This window comes from Rhinolophus sinicus, chromosome 5, assembly GCF_057876585.1.
Source record: "Rhinolophus sinicus isolate RSI-liver-muscle chromosome 5, RSI-T2T, whole genome shotgun sequence".
In the NCBI taxonomy this organism is placed as follows: domain Eukaryota; kingdom Metazoa; phylum Chordata; class Mammalia; order Chiroptera; family Rhinolophidae; genus Rhinolophus; species Rhinolophus sinicus.
The window spans coordinates 33,349,557-33,369,731 of record NC_142505.1 but is presented as its reverse complement, the minus strand read 5'-3'; the positions used below and the strand labels follow the sequence as shown (position 1 = coordinate 33,369,731).

General features: G+C 35.9%; 2 protein-coding genes across 4 annotated transcripts in view; one reads left to right on the top strand and one right to left on the bottom strand.

Annotated features, from left to right (window-relative positions):
* The window catches only part of LOC109444539 (inhibitor of carbonic anhydrase-like), a 55,218-nt gene extending 54,203 nt beyond the window's left edge, over nt 1-1,015 (bottom strand). Inside the window, exon 1 of the mRNA XM_074312858.2 lies at nt 943-1,015. The gene's annotated coding sequence lies outside the window, so the exon portion shown is untranslated. The remainder of the gene's footprint in view (nt 1-942) is intronic.
* Nucleotides 1,016-1,045: 30 nt separating this feature from the next.
* The window catches only part of TOPBP1 (DNA topoisomerase II binding protein 1), a 50,183-nt gene continuing 31,053 nt past the window's right edge, over nt 1,046-20,175 (top strand). Inside the window, exons 1-13 of one of the 3 annotated variants that reach the window (XM_074312855.2) lie at nt 1,046-1,241; nt 1,877-1,967; nt 3,869-4,003; nt 4,607-4,733; nt 5,563-5,706; nt 6,341-6,522; nt 7,702-7,898; nt 9,534-9,713; nt 10,411-10,580; nt 12,202-12,365; nt 12,515-12,762; nt 16,153-16,469; nt 17,151-17,323. In XM_074312855.2, coding sequence (XP_074168956.2) covers nt 5,605-5,706; nt 6,341-6,522; nt 7,702-7,898; nt 9,534-9,713; nt 10,411-10,580; nt 12,202-12,365; nt 12,515-12,762; nt 16,153-16,469; nt 17,151-17,323 — 1,733 coding nt within the window. In that variant the 5' untranslated portion in view covers nt 1,046-1,241; nt 1,877-1,967; nt 3,869-4,003; nt 4,607-4,733; nt 5,563-5,604. Of the gene's footprint in view, nt 1,242-1,876; nt 1,968-3,868; nt 4,004-4,606; nt 4,734-5,562; nt 5,707-6,334; nt 6,523-7,701; nt 7,899-9,533; nt 9,714-10,410; nt 10,581-12,201; nt 12,366-12,514; nt 12,763-16,152; nt 16,470-17,150; nt 17,324-20,175 lie in introns of all 3 variants that reach the window. The other 2 variants (XM_019725913.3, XM_074312856.2) reach the window with 2 other exon arrangements.

Below are 20,175 nucleotides of genomic sequence, written 5' to 3'. Positions count from 1 at the left end.
CTGAAGAGCTCAGCAAAGACCCCTTTGCACTAGGTGTATAATTCGAGTCATCCTGACATTTTTCTCCCCTTCAGCCTTCTTGGCTGAAAGTGGTAGGCAGTAATCACACTCTTGCTATATTGGAGGATAAAGAACCCAGTCCGTGAGCCTGTGGACATTAAGAATGTCCAAACCTGTAGAGAATTTTTGTAAAAACTTGTCTGAGTCAAACAGATACACCTGGAAGCAAGATCTCAACAGACTGAGATAGATTCTTTGAGAATAAATTTGCAATTTTTTTCATGCCTTTGAGATTAAGAAGTAAGGAAGATTACAGGAAGGTGGCAGAAAGCAAGGCAAGTCGGGATCGGATTACAGGATAATTAAGATTCACTTTAGAAAGTCTGATGGGGGGCATTTCAAAGATGTTGTTAACCTTGATGCACAAAAACAATGGACAGGGCTGCCTTAAGGCAAAGACAAGCCTTTTACTCAAGTTATATGCCTGAGGCGTGACTACCCCTCATGACATGCCCAGTTATGAATTTCTGATCGGATCACCCTGTGAGGTTACTTTCCATAGAACTCCATTTTCGTCCACAAGTCAAAGACTTGTCTAACATCTTAATTCCATCACTTACAGTCTGACCTTGGACACATCCCTGAATGTCTCTAAGCCTCAGCTTCTCCGTGCCTACAATGGAGATACTACTACTTGCCTCACAGGATTGTCTTGGATGATAATAAACGGTTTCTCTCTCACTGCCTGGCCTACAGCAGGTATAAAATATTTCTTGAGAAAACTCTTTGCCCCAACTTTATTTTTCCAAATGTTAGGACCTGCTCTGAGGTACTCCTGGCCTGCGGCCCCAGCCCCTGCGCCGAGGGCGCTCGGCCAACTCCCAGGGTCGCCCAGGCCCGCCCCTCAAAGCCCCGAGCCCAGGTCACCCGGCCCCAGCTTACCGCAAACCCCACAGCCCACCGAGCGAAGCGCGGCTCTGCCACCCACCACCGCTTTCGACGATTCCACCTTCCTGCCGCAGCTGCGCACAACGTCACTTCCGCCAGAAGAGGCGAGTTCGTCCGCGCGGTTGGCGCGAAAGTCGGTTCCAGGCCTCGCAATTTCCGGGTTTTGCGTGTTTCGGGCCGGGGGTGCCGCGGGTTCGGCGGGTGTGCGCCGGGCTGGCGCCCGACCCCCGCCGCTGTCCTGCCAGCCGCGCGGCCCCCCACTCACCGTCCCCAAACCCCCACGCTCCACCGAGGTGAGTGAGGCGCGGACAGAGGACCTTGCTTCTTTCCCACCCCAGCTGGGGGTCGCGACGCTTCCTCTGGCCTTCGGGGCCCTCGTTTCCTGCCCTTGTAACCGGCGGGTGGGACTTAAACTCCAAGGAGGACGTGGGGGCGACTGGGCCAGGAGCCAGGCCTTTCCCAGGAGCTAGGGAGCAAGAGCGCCCTGCCTGTTGGGGGCATGACCTTGCTACCTGCCATATGTGTTTATATTTAAAGTTCGTTTAATGAGGGGTGAACAAACCTCGCGGGCTATGGGTACCCGCAGGGACAAATTCATTCTGATTATCCTTAAGACAAGTGCAATTCAATGTTCATTGGCTGGGGGGACTTAGACAACCCCCCACCCCCATAGCAAGGGTCCTCAAATGTATTCAGTTTAGGGGCATTAATTTCGTTCTCTGGTTTGCAAGGATTGGTGTTGTCATATTTCTCCCTGACTTTGCCCACATTCCAGCGTTTCTTACAAAGGAGATGGTTGAATTCATGGACGAGGCCAAAATGTCTATCCTTAGGCATCCTTGTCTGCACAGAAAAATAGGTACTTTAAGCATTTAACTTCATACGTAATGTGTTTCTGTTCTTGTTAATGGTTCCTTTATTTTGACAGTTTTAAAATGTCCAAAAATGACAAAGAACCGTTTTTTGTGAAGTTTTTAAAGTCTTCAGACAATTCCGAATGTTTTCTCAAAGCTCTTGAGGTAAGAACAGTTGAAAACATCTTGTTTAATCCTGTGAATTCATTTTCTTGATTTTAGTGATTTTGATATATTGAGCTTTTATGCCTTGGTAATAATTATTTTCATAATATGTAGTTTTACTCTACATTAATATAGATATGTCATTATATATCAAATCTATTGTGACATTTCTATTGAAAGTGGCAGACCTGCTGTTTTTGGAAGTTAAGTTGCTTTCTTTTGTCTACTAACCAGAGCAGACCTTTGTGTGTTGAAAAATTTTCAGTCAGCCATGTACTGGTTATACTTCATTTTTGGGGGGGTTAATTGTTAAAAGTATGTTTCATATGTACAGTGTAATACGGGAGGCTTAGGGGTAAGGTGCAGACTTGCTGCTTACAGCTCCCAGCAGCAGCAGCATGGCTTGAGAGTTTGTTATGAACGCAGAGCCTTGAGCCCCAACTCATGCTTACCAATGAGAATCTGCATTTTAACAAGCTCCTCAGAGTGATCCCTGTGTACATGAAAGCTTAAGATGCTCTGTTGTAGCAGGTTTTTCTTTAAAGTTCACTCATTCAGCAAAGAATTATTGAGTGTCCATGGTCTGATAAGCACGGTTGTAGTACGTGGGATACGTCAATGATCAGAGCAGGCAAAGATCCCGACTTTCTCAGAGTTTACATTCTATTCTAGCAGGAGGAAATAGACAATCAGACATGATAAATGAGTAAACTATATAGTATTCCAGTGTACTAAGAAGTGCTTTGGGAACAGAAAAGAACAAAAACAGGTTAAGGGGTTTGGAGGATGTTTGTTGGGGAGGAAGAGAAGGAAAGGTTATAATTTTAAATAGCGTGTGATCAGGATAGGTTTTATGGATACTTGAGTATACTTGAAGGAGGTGAGATAGTTAGCTCTTTGGATATCTGAGGAAGATTTCAGCAAACAGACAGAGGCCCCTGGGAAAGTGCTTAGAGTGTCTGTCCAACATTAGTGTGACCGTAGTGTAGTGAGCAAGGGATGGGGGACGATTAAGGGATGCTGCAGAGCGTAAGACTATAGGGTCATGTTGGGCCTTGTGGGCCATCCTAAGGACTTTGGCTTTTAGTTTCAGTGAGGTAGAGATTCACTGTGGGGTTTGAATCAGAAGAGTAATGTAATCTGATTTAATTGTTTTAAAAGGATCATTCTAAGTGTCTAACATAAGGACATCACATTTTGTTCAGAAAATATTTGAGTGCTTACTGGGTGCCAGGATGTGGTGGCAAACAAGATCATGAAACTTTCTTGTAAGGGATTGAGACAAATCTACATATATGTACATAATACCCATATTATTTTTCTTCATGACATAGACTGGAGGAATAGGGAAAGGGTATTTTAGAAAGTATGATCAGAAAAGGCATCTCTGAGGAGGTCACATTTGAACAGGTCTGATTGAAATGAGGGATCAAGTCAGGTGAGGACCTGGGAGAAGAGTATTCCAGGCAGTGGGAACAAGAGCAAAGCCTCTAAATGATGTCATGCTTTGCTTGTTCCAGTCCTAACAAGAAAGTAGGAGTAGCTAGAGATAAGCAAGAGGAGAGAGAAGTAAAAGGTAAAGGTGAGGAAACAGGCAGAGGGGCCAGACTCTCTGGTCTTGTAGGCCATCATAAGAAATGTGGATTTTATTCTGAGTGTGCTGGGAAGCCATTGGAGGTTTTGAGCAGAGGGTGGCATGACCTGATTTATTTTGTTAAAAAGATTGTTAGGTGTGGAGAACAGATTTAGGGCAGAGGAGAGAGAAGGTCTAAGTGAGAGGTGATGGTATTTCCAATAGAAAAAAAGGCTGGATTTGAGATAGATATTGAAGATAGACTTCATAGGACTTAAATACAGGTGACTAATTTTAGGTGTAATCTTACTTCAATTTTTTCTTTCAGTCAATAAAAGAGTTCCAATCAGAAGAATATCTTCAGATTATTACAGAAGAAGAAGCATTGAAGATAAAGGAGAATGATAGATCACTTTATATCTGCGACCCTTTTAGGGGTGCTGTCTTTGATCACCTCAAAAAGGTTTGCTAACTTTTAGTACGTTCCTTCAGTAGTCTGTTTTTTGGTTTGTTGTTGCTTCGGTGGATGTAAGTTCTTTACTGATCATGAAGTATGCAAATTATGAATACAGAGGAATCCTTTGGTTTTGGGAGACCAGAATATTTTTAAAGGCTAATTATGTTATAATAGACTTTTGTTTTATGTAGTTTCTATGTTTCAGGGGATTTAACTTAGTATAAGTGAACCCCATAGTAATGAAGCATTTTAGTGATGGAGTTCTGTACTTAAACTCAGAGAGATTGCGAGATATTTCAGGGAGAAATAATAAAAAGTAGGAAAAGACCTCAGCATAGTGTTTGGTTACTTACTGTCTTTCCTACGTGCTCTTGGACACAGAATTTATTTATTTTTTTATTTATTGGGGTGACAATTGTTAGTAAAATTACATAGATTTCAGGTGTACAATTCTGTATTACATCATCTATAAATCCTATTGTGGACACAGAATTTTAACGCCTGTGCCTTGTGTAGGGTCTGAAAAATTAGATGCTAAAAGGAAGCATTTGGAGATGAATATTGTATACATACCAGTGAGCCATTCTATTTCTTTTTTGTTGATTTTAGAGTCTACTGACTCATTACTTTTTTTTGGTATCTGGAGAAGAGAAGCACTGAAATGAAAATAAGCTGGCTGTAATTCCATCCGGATTACAAAGAATTGATTCTTGTTTGAAGAAGGAAACATAGAAGAGTAGGTAGATGAAGTATCTGTACAATTTATGGAAGGTGTGCCCACTTTTGCCAAAAGCATTGTTGGTCTTACTCTCCTTTTGGAAATATTACTGCTTGTCAGATAGAATCGATAGCATCAAAACTCAGTTTTCTTATGGCTGACCAAGAAGATAGCAATAATCATTTACCTTGTAGATATTTAAGTCAGTCATGCCATGGTGACTTTGACAACTGTAGGGTTTTTAGTCTGGCTTGAATGTTGAATGTGCTGGTGTTGAGCAAGACTTCGCTTTTCTTAACTCAATTATCAATGAAAATGAAAGGTGATTTTTTGAGTAACCTGCAATATCATAGGCGAAGTCTTTGTGGCTCTTCCTTGGAAAGACTGAGTTGCAAAGTATTTAAAACACAAATGTAGAAACTGCCTAGGATTATATGTTTTTTTATGTGACATAAGAGGTATTTTAGAGAGGAGTTTAGGCTTACATTTTCAGTCTACTTCATTGGCTGGGTGTGTCATTTGAAAAATATATGTGGATATTTCCTAATTATTTTAGCATAAGAGTATTACTCATGCCCCATTATTAAGATTGTTTCAAAGATTAAAATTTTGATGGTAATTTTGAGTGAGTGTAGCTCTTAGAGTTTATTTTGATAGCCTGCATTGTTTTGATTTATTTGTGTTTGTGTATCTAATGTGTTAGTGTGTCTATTTTTTCCTTGTAACAATTTGGTGATTTTTCTACAGTGGTCATCAACTTCTATAAAGAATTGGTAAATATTACAAAATGTAATTTTATAAGACTGGAGGTCTTTTCCTACTTACTGAACTTTTTCTTTTTTTATAGCTTGGCTGCAGAATTGTTGGTCCTCAAGTAGTTATATTTTGCATGCAACACCAGAGATGTGTCCCAAGAGCTGAACATCCAGTTTATAATATGGTTATGTCTGATATAACTGTATCTTGTACAAGCCTGGAAAAAGACAAAAGGGTAGGTGTTGGGTGTTGAAGTGCTGAGGAATATCGTGATTATCTGTATTTCCACACTTAATTTTTCACTGTGTAGAATATACTTTACAAATATACAGTATACAAAGTCAATATACAACAGTGTGTATCTTTTTTATTTTTTAATAAATTGAATATAATGGAATCTGTTTTATTGAAAACTGGCTAATTGAAGTTTTTGTTTTGATTTAAAAGGAAACTCACTTTTTCTTCATATAGTCAGTGAGTTTGTGTTTGAATCACTTAGTTTCCACCATAGACAGTTAATATATTAAAAAAGGATTCTAACAGATATATAATATATAGTTCTGTGTTATACATGTAATTTACATATTTAAAAAATACTCGTATACAGAGGCAAGATAGTTTATAACTTCATGGCATTTAAAGAGAAACATGGGAGAATACTGTGTAAAGGTAATTATTTTAAAATTTATTTATAATTCATATTTATCTTACTTGCAAAAAGTAATTTGGTTAATTATTTAACTTTATAATGGTGAGAAACCTTTGTGTATTCAGGATAACAACAAAAGATATTTATGGGATAGTGTATAAAAATAGAAGAAAGATTGCTTACATTATTATTAATAATGTATTTTCTTTGGGAGCTATAGGAAGAAGTTCATAAGTGTGTGCAAATGATGGGTGGACGCGTGTACAGAGACCTTAATATATCAGTAACTCATCTTATTGCCGGAGAAGTTGGCAGCAAAAAGTATTTAGTTGCCGCAAACCTAAACAAACCTATTTTGCTTCCTTCTTGGGTAAAAACACTTTGGCAGAAGTCACAAGAGAGGTAAGAAAGACATTTAGATACTGTCTAGATTTGAAAAACGATACAGTCAGTCATTTTGGCTCATTGTGGGTTTTCATGTGGGTGTCTGTGGTATCCTCTTGGGATCTGTTATTCAGGGACAAAAATGGGATCATTGCTTTTCACTCCATTGAAACAAAAAAGCAGAATCTAGAAGCTGTTATTATCAGGGTAGAAGTTGATAGGTGCAATGGGCTATGGGTTTAGCGTTAGCTACAAGGTTAATGCTTCGATAATAAAATTGTTTTCAGCAGTGAATGTTTGTAAAATGGTTGAGAAAAATGAATTTGGCAGCTGTAATTCTCATGTTGGTTTACCCTTCAGTACTGTTCTCCATATGTTAAGATGGAGAAAAAATTAGCCATTTTGACAAGTAGTAGTCCCTCCCAAAGTGGGTATATGTAAGACTGAATATAAACATGTAAACTATTAACTAGAATGTGATCATTCAATAAACGTTAATCGAGCCCATTTTATATGTCTGGCCTGAGCTAGGTAGTAGGTATACGTAGTGAGCCAAACAGCACGGCATCTCTTCTCTTGTGGAGCTTAGAGCCTATTTCAAGGCACAGAGTTGAGTTTCCCCTAAAATTTGATTAACAACCCTAAGTCCAGGTACCACTGTTTGAATTAAATAGGCATTTTTCCAGTCTTACTTCAACGCCATCCAGCACATCCTAAACATGTCTCCTCATTGACACCCTCACTGCCAGCCCCTGTCATCAGCACATCTGCATAGCATGGCTACCGAATGATGATTTTATTGTTGGTATTCTGCCCCAAATCATTGCTTGTTTATATAGGATAACAGAAGGATTAAAAAGTCCATTTTGCTAGTAGGCAACCAAAGAACCTTTGAGTTTTTAAGTGGAGAGTGAGACTTAAAATTTTGGAAAATACACTACTTTGACCAGCATGGACTTAAAATAAATGAAATATTTTCCCCTAAAACAGTTTTGAGAGACTATCTGAAACATTACTTTTTACTAGAGACATGGTACTGAGCTAGATCAGCAATTAGTGTAATTCTGTGTGTCTGTCAGTTCCCCTTTTCTTAAAAACAATGAAAATCCTAAAAAATGAGAGAAGCATTAGTGATGTTTTTAAACTCTGGTATATTTAATATGTTTTCTTTTCCTTTTTATCATTTGTTTTCCCCAGAAAAATAGCTAGATATACCGATGTAAACATGGAAGATTTCAAGTGTCCTATTTTTCTTGGTTGCGTAATCTGTGTGACTGGCTTGTGTGGCTTAGACAGGAAGACAGTTCAGCAGCTCACAGTGAAGCATGGAGGTGAATACATGGGACAATTGAAAATGAATGAATGTACACACCTCATTGTGCAAGAACCAAAAGGTAAAACTGTACTTCCCAAATGGACAAATGCAAAATTTTCTCTCGTGTTTAACATGTTACGATCTTTACAGAATAGCTTTTGCTTCTGATGTGTCATTAATCTAGTATGATACTCTTTGTCCTAAAATCGTACAAAGATTGTTTGGTTCAGTCTGGGAAAATTGCATGGCTAGTGTTTATCCAGGTCATTGAATAAATATATTTTAAAAATTCGTTTTCAGTGTTTTACTTAAGTGTAGCAGATCTTTTGATTTTTTTTGCAAAAAAAAAAAGTCCTCTACTCAGTTACCAAATTCTTAAAGAGATAAGAAATTTGAATGAATAACAAGAAAGTGAAAAATGTCGTGAAATTATATTTCTTTCTAGTGACGCATTTTAAAAGCTTGGTATAGTTTTTAATTTCATGCATTAGCTTTACTGAATGAACTGCAAGTTTTAACTTGAAGATACACTTTGCAGAACATGAGGCAATTAAAAGAAGAAAAATATATTACTAGTAAGAACTCCTTAAAACTGCTTATTAATGTTGGTGTTCTATAACCTTCATATCTATTCTGGAGAATATTTTTTTACTAGTACCCTTGAAATATATACAAATTGATGAGAAAAGAATTTTGTTGGTGTTTTTATTACGTCATATCTATACTGTGTACTCAGCTATCAAGATAAGAAAATTAGAAAAAAATACTGTTAATTGGTAATTGTCCTTAAGTCAGAATTTTGGGTATGACCAATTATGATAATATGATTGTGAGTAGAGTTGATAACTGCTATTGAGTAGAGTTGATAACTGCTATTGATTTTTCTGAATCTGAGGGCAATTTATCTCTTCGAGCTCAAGAATGTAAAAAAAAAAACTTGTTACTGTTTATTATATGTTTCTCTATGATACTATTTCAAAATATATTGTGTTAAAATATTTTTAAGGCAGTAAAAGAATATATGTTTTAATATAATTTATTTGTCTATTTGCATATCTATCCTGGACTTCAAGTAGAATCCAGTTGACACAGGAGTAGTCTATTGAAAGGTGGTATTTTTTATATTGTGAACATTTATAATTTTCACAGTTGTTTTATGCAGTCTTATTAAAACCATGTAATTCTGTGAGTTATTCCATGTTACAGATAAAGAAATTTATCTGATTTAACTGATGTAAAGAAATTCAGTAATGGAGGCTATACTTGAACCAAGTCTAATATTTCAGTTACCCCACAGTTGCCTCTGTCTCTATATAATTTTGTAAGAGAGAAACCCCCTCACATAGCATAGAAAATGTAATTGGGTAATAACCCAATTATAAATTATTGCTTTTTAATATACTACCTAGTGTACTATTTAAAAGTAAGAGTTAGCCAGTTAGCTCAGTTGGTTAGAGGGGGCTGCTAATAACACCAAGGTTGCTGGTTCGATCCCCACATCTGTGGGGATCTGAGGGACACTGAGCTGCGCCCTCCTGGAAAACAAATAAAAACAAACAAGCAAAAACAGAAAAAAAAAAAAAGGTAAGCATAATTACTGGTAACTTTAATTTTGTCTCAGGTGGGTTTTTTCCATAACCTATCATAATTTGAAGGTTTCTGCCAAGACAGAGTTTAATGGTTTGTATCTCTCTCTTCTTAATAAACTTGATAGGTCAGAAATATGAATGTGCCAAACGATGGAATATACACTGTGTGACCCCACAATGGTTTTTTGACAGTGTTGAGAAGGGTTTTTGTCAGGATGAATCCATATACAAGACAGAGCCTAAACCAGAAACAAAGACTGTGCCTGATACTTCAACTCCTACTGGTCAGAGTCACACAATTGATGGTCAGTCTCATTGGGATTAAAGTAAATAATCAATTTTCTGTGTAAGAATTGATTGGTTAATAGGATTAGTGGGATATAGTAGGGAATTCCATCTGTTCTTGCTATGCTTCCGGGCATAATTGTATAATAAAATAACCAATTGTATGAAAACTTAGTCCAGAACTCCTGATATTTCTTTTTATAATGCATACTTTCAAACCCTGATGTAAAGCAGAAGATGATTAAAGAAATTAAGAATACTAACAGATAAAGACGTAAAAACTTTTTAAAACTTGACTGATGTGCAAATATTATTAGTACATTTTCTTTATTAGTTTGCTGCAAGTGTTAGACATCATCTGTATTCATACAAAATTTAAAACTTTCTATTTTGTAGATGTCATGTTGACAATTTAACAAATATTTATAATTTTTTTTTCAAATGTAAGCTTCCTGGACCTTAAAGCAAGCAACTTCAGATTTTTATTGGAAGGAAGCCACTATTAAGAAAATATATTAAATATATTTTCATTTAAATAAGATATGAACCTTAGTTTCATTTTTTCTTCTTATACTTTGTCACCAAGATTTCAGTAATCTTGAATCTTACTTTGAAAATTGTTCATAGCCCTGTGTGTATAAGAAAAGTTAACTTATAGGAAAATATTAATCAGTTATTTTATCTTCACAAACTTATATGTCTTTGTTTAATACCTAGGTCGTACTCTTTCAGATGTCAGCCATATTTCCAACATAAATGCAAGTTGCATAAGTGAATCAATATGTAATTCAGTTCTTAACAGCAAAGTGGGACCTACACTTGAAAATCTAGAAAATCTGGATGTCAGTGAATTTCAAGCACCTGAAGATTTATTAGATGGTTGTCGGGTATGTCTTTATCATGTAATTATTGCAATAGTGACAATATACATTAGTAGTTCCTGGTCTGACTTTAAAGACTCTTCAGAGTGGGCTTGCTCCTTATCTACATAAACCCTCCACACTAGCTAATCAGATGCACTTACTAGACCTTGTTTATGCTTTAGCTGTCAGGGCCCCTCTGCCTGGGATGTACCTTCATCTGTCGTCCATCAAAGTTCATACCAGTTTTTAACTCTTCTGAACCCTCCTAACAACATTAAACTTTCTTCCGTCTGCTGTGTTTTGAGATCACTTAGTGTTTGAACCACTTAATGGATTTTTATTTGTAGCTATCATATATTATTGTTCATAATATGCTAGACACTGCTAATCATTTCATATATATTAATATATTGTATATAATCTCATTTAATTCCCACAGATAACTCAGAAATGGATGTTATCCTGAGGCTGAGACTTAAGAACCTTAAAATTTTTGTTCAGTCACAGACCTTAAGTAGTCAGCTATCTACTCCAAAGCCTGTATTTCTAACCATTAGACTCACTGCTTTGTTTAATATCCCTTGGGCAATTTATTCTAGTGTATGAATAGCTTATAAGTGCCTTGAAGAAAACATCATATACTATATATCTAGAGCTGAATACTCAATAGATTCCTTCTTGTTGAATGAATAGGCTGTGCATTACTTCTCAAAGAGTAGCATAGATTTGACCCCATTTTATTGTTAAGAAAGAAAATTGGGCAAAGTACCTTACCCTTCTATACTTTTAAAACTTATCAACTTACTGGCCGAACAGAAAGTGTCTTGTATAATCTTTTACCCTAGACTATATTAATTCTGGATGTGACTTAATTATTCTTTACTTACAGGAAGTGTATGATTTCTAATTTTTGTTAAAATATGTTCTAGTAATGGAGGTTAGTTTGGGCTATAAATGCAGTTAGGAATAGATTTGTGATTCTTAAGAAATTTTTTAAAGACATGTAGAATAGAAAAGGATTTTTATACTGAACACATTGGCTTAAATATATAAAAATAAATTAATTGCATAAGTATTATCCACAAAGCATTGTACTCATCTCTTTGACTTTTCTTATTTAATTAACTCTATGAAAAGGTATCTCAATTTATAGGTAAAGAAATTGGTTTAAAGAGCCTAAGTAACTTGCCGTAGTCATCATTGGCAGATGAACCAAAATTTAAACCTAGGTTTTCTAAATTCAGACATTTAACTCCAGTTTGTTTCTATAATTATTTTAAAATTTACAAGTAGTAAGATCTTGACAAGTTAAGAAGCTACCTGTATTTTAGAAATTGCAATGCACTAATATTCAGAAGAGAATTGAATTCTGGCTTTTATTTAAAGCCTCAAAATACTTATCAAGTGTCTACTGTGAAGGATTACAATGCTATGGGATTATGAAGAAGTGATAAACAAAATTTCAGAATTGTTAAAAAAAAAATCAAGTTTTAGAACATACTCCTTAATATATCTTAAAATGTACACAAGGGTTGTCTTATACTCAATGGATTTTGATACATGTTTTTAATAAATGTGTTTCTATTGAGAGAAGTAAGCCATCTTACATGCATTAATGTAAAGTAAATATTTTCTTTCTTTGCAGATATACCTTTGTGGTTTCAGTGGCAGAAAACTAGATAAACTGAGAAGGCTTGTTAACAGTGGAGGTGGAATTCGTTTTAATCAGCTCAATGAAGATGTAACTCATGTTATTGTGGGAGATTATGATGACGAATTGAAGCAGTTTTGGGATAAATCAGCACACAGGTTTTGTCCATTTTTCATTCAAAGCAATGTCTCCTCTGTAATGATTTTTCTTAAAATTGCATGTCCATGCAATTTTGAAAACTGCATAGCATATGGAATGATGGTCTTTATAGTTTAAACTAATATATATCTATATACTATTTTTGTAGGCCTCATGTAGTGGGAGCAAAATGGTTGCTAGAGTGTTTTAGTAAAGGTTATTTGCTTCCCGAAGAGCCATATATCCATGCTAATTACCAGCCAGTGGAAATTCCAGTTTCACATCAACCTGAAAGTAAAACAGCCCTTTTAAAAAAGAACAGCAGCTTCTCTAAAAAAGACTTTGCTCCTAATGAGAAGCATGAGCAAGCTGATGAAGATCTACTCTCTCAATATGTAAATAATAACCCCACAATAGGTAAGAAATAATTGATTAGTATTTATAGTCATTAAGAACTATTTTAGTGGCAGAATACATACGTGATTTCTGCTTGATTTTCTAGATTTTAAGTTTAACCTTTTCCTTCCCTTAAAGTTTTGTTTGTTACTTTTTCTAAGCAGGTGAAGCTAAGGGGTTCTGATCCCTCTTCTCTTGAACTCACAATTTTGATCTATTTTATATAGTGGCATCACTTAGTTTGTGTGAGTTTGTAACAACAGGAGCTTTTATTTTAACCTTGTAACAGATGTCTCTCAGTGGATTATTGTGATCTTTAATGCAAACAGTGCTGCACTGTGGACTGCTACCTCAGTAGGTTGGCTTCTCAGTGTGGGAAGGGAAATTGCCAGTGTAGAGTTGTGAGCAGCATATCTTCTTTAAAAAAACAACTTACAAAATATTTAATACATCAAAAAAGATATAAACAATAATGTAATCAGTAACTATACTGTTGTCTAGCTTTAAAAAACACAATAGTTCATGCCAAAAGCTTCCTGTGAATCCCTCCCCATTTTTTATGGTTTACAACCTGTGTATATTCTATAAATAATACGAGGTGTGGTCAGAAAGTATGGTGAATGTTTAAATTTAAAAAATTACAGTAAAAGACACACTGCCGTTAATCCCCCTAGTTTCGAACACACTTATCCCATCGTTCTTGCCACTTTCTGAAGTAGTTCTGGAAGTTCTTTTTCATGAATGTTTTTAGTTGCGCTGTCATGGCTGCCTCGATGTCCTGAATCGTTTTGACTTTGAGGAAGAGCCAGAAGTCACATGGTGCCAGATCTGGTGAATAAGGTGGATGAGGACACAGCATAATGTTTGTGTGACAGAAATTGTCGTACCAGAAGTGATGTGTGACGAGCCTTTCTGTTGTGATCAAAAAATACAGTGAATGCTGCTGCTGAGTACCAACCAATAGAAAGGCAGGGATCTTCAATCTGGGAAGTGGTACATCAAACTTGGCTAACAGTGTGTGACAAGTTTCAGCTGTTTGGTGCAGTCAGTCAGGTGTGAGCTACGGTTGAGAGAAGGTGTTTTAAAGTGTCCTGTAAATCATTCTCCATCATGACAGTGCTCCGAGTTACACATCGCTTCTGGTACGGCAATTTCTGTCAAATAAAAACATTACGGTGTGTCCTCATTCACCTTATTCACCGGATTTGGCACCGTGCGACTTCTGGCTCTTCTTCAAAGTCAAAACAATTCAGGACATTGAGGCAGCCATGACAGCGCAACTAAAGACACTCACGAAAGAGGACTTCCAGAACTGCTTCAGAAAGTGGCAAGAACAATGGCATAAGTGTTTGAAGCGAGGGGGAGTATTTTGAGGGGAATTAATGGCATTGCATCTTTTACTGTAAATTTCTTTTTATTTAAACATTTACTGTATTGTTTGATCACACCTCGTACTTAGTGGAGGCAGGAATTAGTTTCTCAGATCTTCCTTTCTAAGGCAGCTAGTGGTTTACTGACTTTGAAATGATTTGGTGACAATAAACTGAACCCTTAAGCACCTTAAAAAGAATGTAATCAGTATTTTACAGTTAATTCAGAAAGCAAAATTACTTTTTATTCAAGAAAGCTTTTTCAATAATAGATAAGAAATGTTTATTTATTCTGAGTCTCTTAATAACTTCAAGGTTTTACTTACAGTTTATAAGAACTAAATATTTCCTGTTTGTTTTATATTAGTAGTCTAAAATTCCACTGTGTTTCTTCTTCCCATCTCACCAGCAATATATAGACATCAAATGTTTTTTTTCTCTTAGGTGTACTTACGAAATAATTATTATTGCAAAAACAATTGTTTTTACATTTTATGTTAAGAATAGCTATTAGAAAACTACTTTGTAGAATGTTTTATAGTATCATGTCACCTTTATGTTCATCTAAGCTTACTCATCCTCATATATCCCCATAAATTATAAATATACTATTATCTTACGAAACTGAGGGTCAAAGAGTCTCTGGACCTTACTGATCAGTAAATGCTCTAGACAAAATTGTGCTTCTTCAGAGTATCAATAAGAACAATTTAAGTACTTGTATTAAGTAGGAATAAGTTGTGTGTATGAGTGTGTGTGTATTTGTACACATATATAGATGGCAGTAGTTCGTTTAAAAGTGAAAATGTTACGAAGATAGAAAGTGAAAATGTGATGAGGACAGAAATAAGATGCCACTATAACAGTGTCATGGACCCTGGAATCAGACAGACTTTTGTTTATACCTCATTTCTGCCACTTAATAACTGACCTTAGGCAAGTTACATAAGCTCTTTAAACCTGAGCTTTCTCTTGAGGAAAGGGATAGACGTACCAGTAATATCAACCTCACAGTATCATGAGCATTAAATACATGCACCGAAAGCACTTATGTCCAATGCCTGTATAAATGAATAAAGGAAGAATCCTCGAATACCTTCCAGGCTTGTTGGCATCCCATAAAGCAGGGCTTTGCAAACTTTTTGGAAAAGGCCAGACTATGAATATTTTCAGCTTTGCCAACCACATTCTGTCTCTGTCACATATTCTATTTTGTTTTGTTCTGTTTACAATCATTTTTTTTAATGTAAAAATGATTTTTAATCCACAGGCTGTGGGTCCAGTTTGGCCCCTAGGCTGTAGTTTGCTGATTCCTACCATAAAGTGTGACCTTCCAACACAGCACCACTAGAGTTTTCAAAAACACACTAAGTTTTTATCTCTTAAACTTTTAGCATTGATTTGACAATGTTTATTGCATATTAAGGACTGTGTATTTTAGTAATTGATATGTTTTTATATAAGCTATGTTTTTCCTTCTAGTACCCATCTATCAGCCAGCTTTATCTTAAAATGAAGTAGTTGAGACCATTGCTTGGGTCCCTGATCAGTTTTCTTAAGAAATTTATATAGAAACTAGCTCCAACTTCAGTATGAAACATTTTAGGAATTTTTGAAAGAGAAACAACCATAATTCTCTTACTGCATCCACACGGTTAGTTCCATATATAGGGCTTTACTTCTGTTTTTTCCGTAATGATATTTTCACAATTGTGAATTATCTAAACCCGTTTTGGAACTAAGAGGCACGTGGAATCATTGGAACTTCATCATTTTCAACTAAGGAGAGTTTCTAGTCCACTAGGAAGACTTAGAACAGTAACGTGATTGCCATTGTGCTTCCTAATAAAGATGGCAATACTGGTAACACTCAGAAGACTGGGTGGGTTGGTATCCTTTATTCACTGTGTACTTATTAAAGTGTTACTATTATGAGTGTGGTCACAATTCTCAGGCTCTATGTTACCTTAACATCCTTGCTCAGAAATAAACTAACTAAAAGAGAAATTATGTGTTAGAAAACATTTCTTTTTCTTTCCAGTGGAAGCTGCGAAGTCTGAAGTTGGGGCCTTGAATGATTCTACTCATATTTCTCTGCAAGAAGAAAACCCATCTTCTGTCAGTCATTGCCTCCCTGATGCTTCTACAATTACTGAAGAAGGTTTATTTAGCCAGAAGAGTTTCCTTGTGTTGGGTTTTAGTAATGAAAATGAATCTAACATTGCCAGTATCATAAGAGAAAGTGGTGGAAAAATTGTGTCCCTTCAGAGCAGAATTGTTGCTGATTATGCTGTGGTTCCTCTGCTGGGGTGTGAAGTAGAAGCAACTGTGGGAGAAGTTGTTACAAATGCGTGGCTGGTAAGAAAATACTGTAGCAGTTGATAAACAGTATTGAAGGATATCTGGATGCCAGTAGTGTTCATGATTCTTTCTTACGCAGTTCGATTTAGGTAAATTGGGGTTTGGGTATGAGCAGTGTCTGGATTTTGCTTTTAGCAAAGGAAATTCTAAAATATGAAAATGTCCAAGCTTCTTCGTCCTAATCCTGGTAGAGGTTATTGTTTCCCAGGGGCCGAAGCAGCAACATTCCTTCTTGGGAAGTTACTCCAAGTCATCTCATATGATTTCAGTCTTCCCAAAGCATGACATGCACTTTTGTATTATTCCATCTTGTTGGCTTATCGCTGGTTGATTCGCCATTGATTTTGTTTTTGTAACTTTCCAAGAATTAAGAGGAAAAAATTATAAACTAATACATTGGAAGACATTAAATTTGAAGCAATATTCAGTGATTTCAGTGACAGTCTGACTGATTTTCATGTCCTTAATATTTTAGAATTTAATGTTTAACATAGTTAATTGATATATATATATATTTCTTTATTATAATTTGAAATGTATTGAGAATGAGCATACACAAGTTTATATTAAAGTAAAATTTTTCATCTAAACTAAAATTACTGTTACTGTAACTGAACCAGTGTTAACCACTAATTGCTTATTTCAGGTTGATATTATTGTTTCTCTTGTTTTTCAAAGGTAACTTGTTTGGACTATCAGACTTTAATTGATCCAAAGTCAAATCCTCTCTTCACACCAGTCCCAGTAATGGCAGGAATGACTCCTTTAGTGGACTGTGTTATTTCATTCAGTCAGTGTGTGGGAGCAGAAAAAGATTCATTGGCATTCTTAGCAAAACACCTTGGAGCAAGGTATGTAGTATTTTTAGCATGCCTGCTATCTTGGTATACTTTTGTTTTGACGTATTGGAGAGCATTTAAGTTAGAATTTGGCCGTGTGTCTTTATATTATTTATGGGTAATGTGTAGCATATCTACGTGATGGCTCAAAGTGGGAGAGGGGAAAGTGCTACTAGGTGGATGTCTGGCAAATGTAAACACTGTAGGCATTAATGCTTGCCTACCAGGAGAGGGAATATTTAAAGCTGCTACATGGGCCATTATTGAATATTGCTCACCTAAGCATCATTCCCTTCCATGTGCCATATGGTTGATTTATTCTTTTTCAATATACATTTCATTGTTCCTCTGGTTTTCAGCCAGAAATGCAAGCGTTAAACGGGAGTAATGAATACTTTCGGAGAAATAAAATGAATTTAAAAGTTACTTCCAAAATCAAAATTAATCCTAAGTGAACATTAGGAAGTGGAAAACTGTTACATCAGTACATGTAAGTGAATTAAACTTTTACATTAAAAGAGAAATTAGATTATGAAGCAGCACTTAAAATTCTTTTAAACAAGAGACGCACCTAAAACAAAGTGATTTAGAACATTTAGGGGAAAAGATTGGCAAAGATATGTCAAGTAAATGCATACAGAAGAAAGGAGGAGTTGCAATTTTAATACTAAACAAGTTTGGATTCGAGTCAAAGGCATCAAGAAAAAGCACTGTAAATAAGGAGCACTGTTCACACTTTATTTAGAGCATGGTTATCACTCATAAAACAAAAACAAACTGGAGATGGAAGTATAAAGAGAAGTACATTACTTGTAGGAGACTTTTAATTTCCATCTTTCACTTCTTGACAGGTCAAAAAGGAAACAAGAGGGATAGATGTAAATAGTGTAGTTAGCTATCTACCCGGAAACAGTGACCATACCTTTTCGAGTGCCTGTGGAACACTCAGAGATGTTGCCTGTAAAGAGATTGACCACACAGAAAACCTCAGGAAATCCCTGAAGTAGGAAAATACATACCATATTCTCTAATCATGCAGAAAAACTGGAATTGAGTAGTAGAAAAAGGAAATGAAAACACCTTATCAACTGGACATTTTGGAACTGTTTTTAATAGCTCTTGGGAATTTGAAACCATTTATAAGCCTAGATATCATTACCAACCCATGAGGAACAAGGAACCCCATGGCCAGATTGTGACCTTAAAATACCATTTCCCACTAAAAGAAATTAAATCATTAATTACCTATAGATCTGGGGCAGAAAAGGTACCAGTGAGTCTGGAATATGTCCTCAGACCAGATAGCAAGTACATTATCAAAGACTACTAGTGAGGGTTGTGTCCAAAGGAACTCCACAGGCAAGAGAGGCAAATTTAAGTATCACTGTAATTATTATAATAGTATCATTATCACAAGATAATAATGGCAGTGGATCGAAACATATCAAATAATGTGTAAATCGTGACTTCCTAATGATACCAAACAAACTAAGCTAATTGGTCACATTTACAAGATGGTAGAAAACCAACCCATTATTTTGAGAGCTAGTAAATAAAGGGAAAGGATCATTTATCCTGCCTTTCCTATGCAGTCTGTATCTGTACCATAATCATGGATAAAGCAAAGTTTCCCCTTCTAGAGATATTCCAAAAAATAAATGAAAGAATGATAGGATTGTAACTCCTAATGAATGAAAGAATCCAGGCATTGAAAGTCAGTAGTTACTCACACAATAAGGAGAAAACCAGACATTATCTGCCTACTGATGAAGAAAACACCATCCCCTAATAAGGAATCCTCAACTGATGAAGCCTCTGGGTTCAACTATTGGTTTATGGGAAATACAGACAGGAGGGTAACATGTTAAGTTACACCACAGTCATACAATCAGCAAAATCCAGACTCTGAGATAACTCTATGTTATAAATGATCCAGTATCTTCAACAAATATGTAGTAAGGGGGTGGGGAAAGAAGTTTGACCCTATAAGCTAAAAGACATTAAACTAAACGTGTTTAAGGATGTATTATGTGGTAAAAGTAAAGCAAGGTAAGGAAGTGATGACCATAAATATCCAAATAGTGGCTGCTATTAAGAAAGGGAAGGGGATTGTGAGAAGGGGCATGCTGGAGAAGTTCTGGAGTGGCTGGCAAGATTTTGTTTTCTGACACGGGTGGTGGATATAAGGGTTTTTGCCTTCTAATAATTCATTAAATTATATGTTTTCTTGTTTGCTATGTTCTGTATTTGAATTATACTCAACAATAAAAAGTTTTTTGAAAAAGTGAAATTGCAGAAAAGAACAATAACATGACAACAAACTATGGGGTACAACTAAAGCAGTACTCAGAAAAATTCAGTAAAGTGGCTGTGTAGAAAACTAATAAGCAGAAATCAGTGACCTTCATATATACAACCAGTTAGAAGAGCTAATGAAAACAAAGGCCTCTTACTTGATCTGCAGTGACATAAAATACCTAAAAGTAAATGTGACGTGAAACTTGAAAGAACTACAGATACTTGTAAAATGTTGCTGAGGGGAACGAAATAAGTCTTGAGCAGTAAGAAAGATGTACATGTTCTTGGAAGGAAAGATTAAATATTATAAAGATGTTTTTGTTACCCCCCGTGTTAATGTATAAGTTTAACATGATCCCAATAAAAACAACAAAAATTTTTTAGGGAGGGCAGCAGTCAAGCTGATTCCTAAATTCATCAGAAAAGGTTAGCAAGCAGGAAAATGATGAAAATTGTGAAATACAATACATAGTTATTTAATATATTTTGTAAAACCTCACTAAATAAATAATAGTATGGCTGAAAGTGGCCGGAAGTTCAGTGAATGAACAGAAAATCTAGAAATA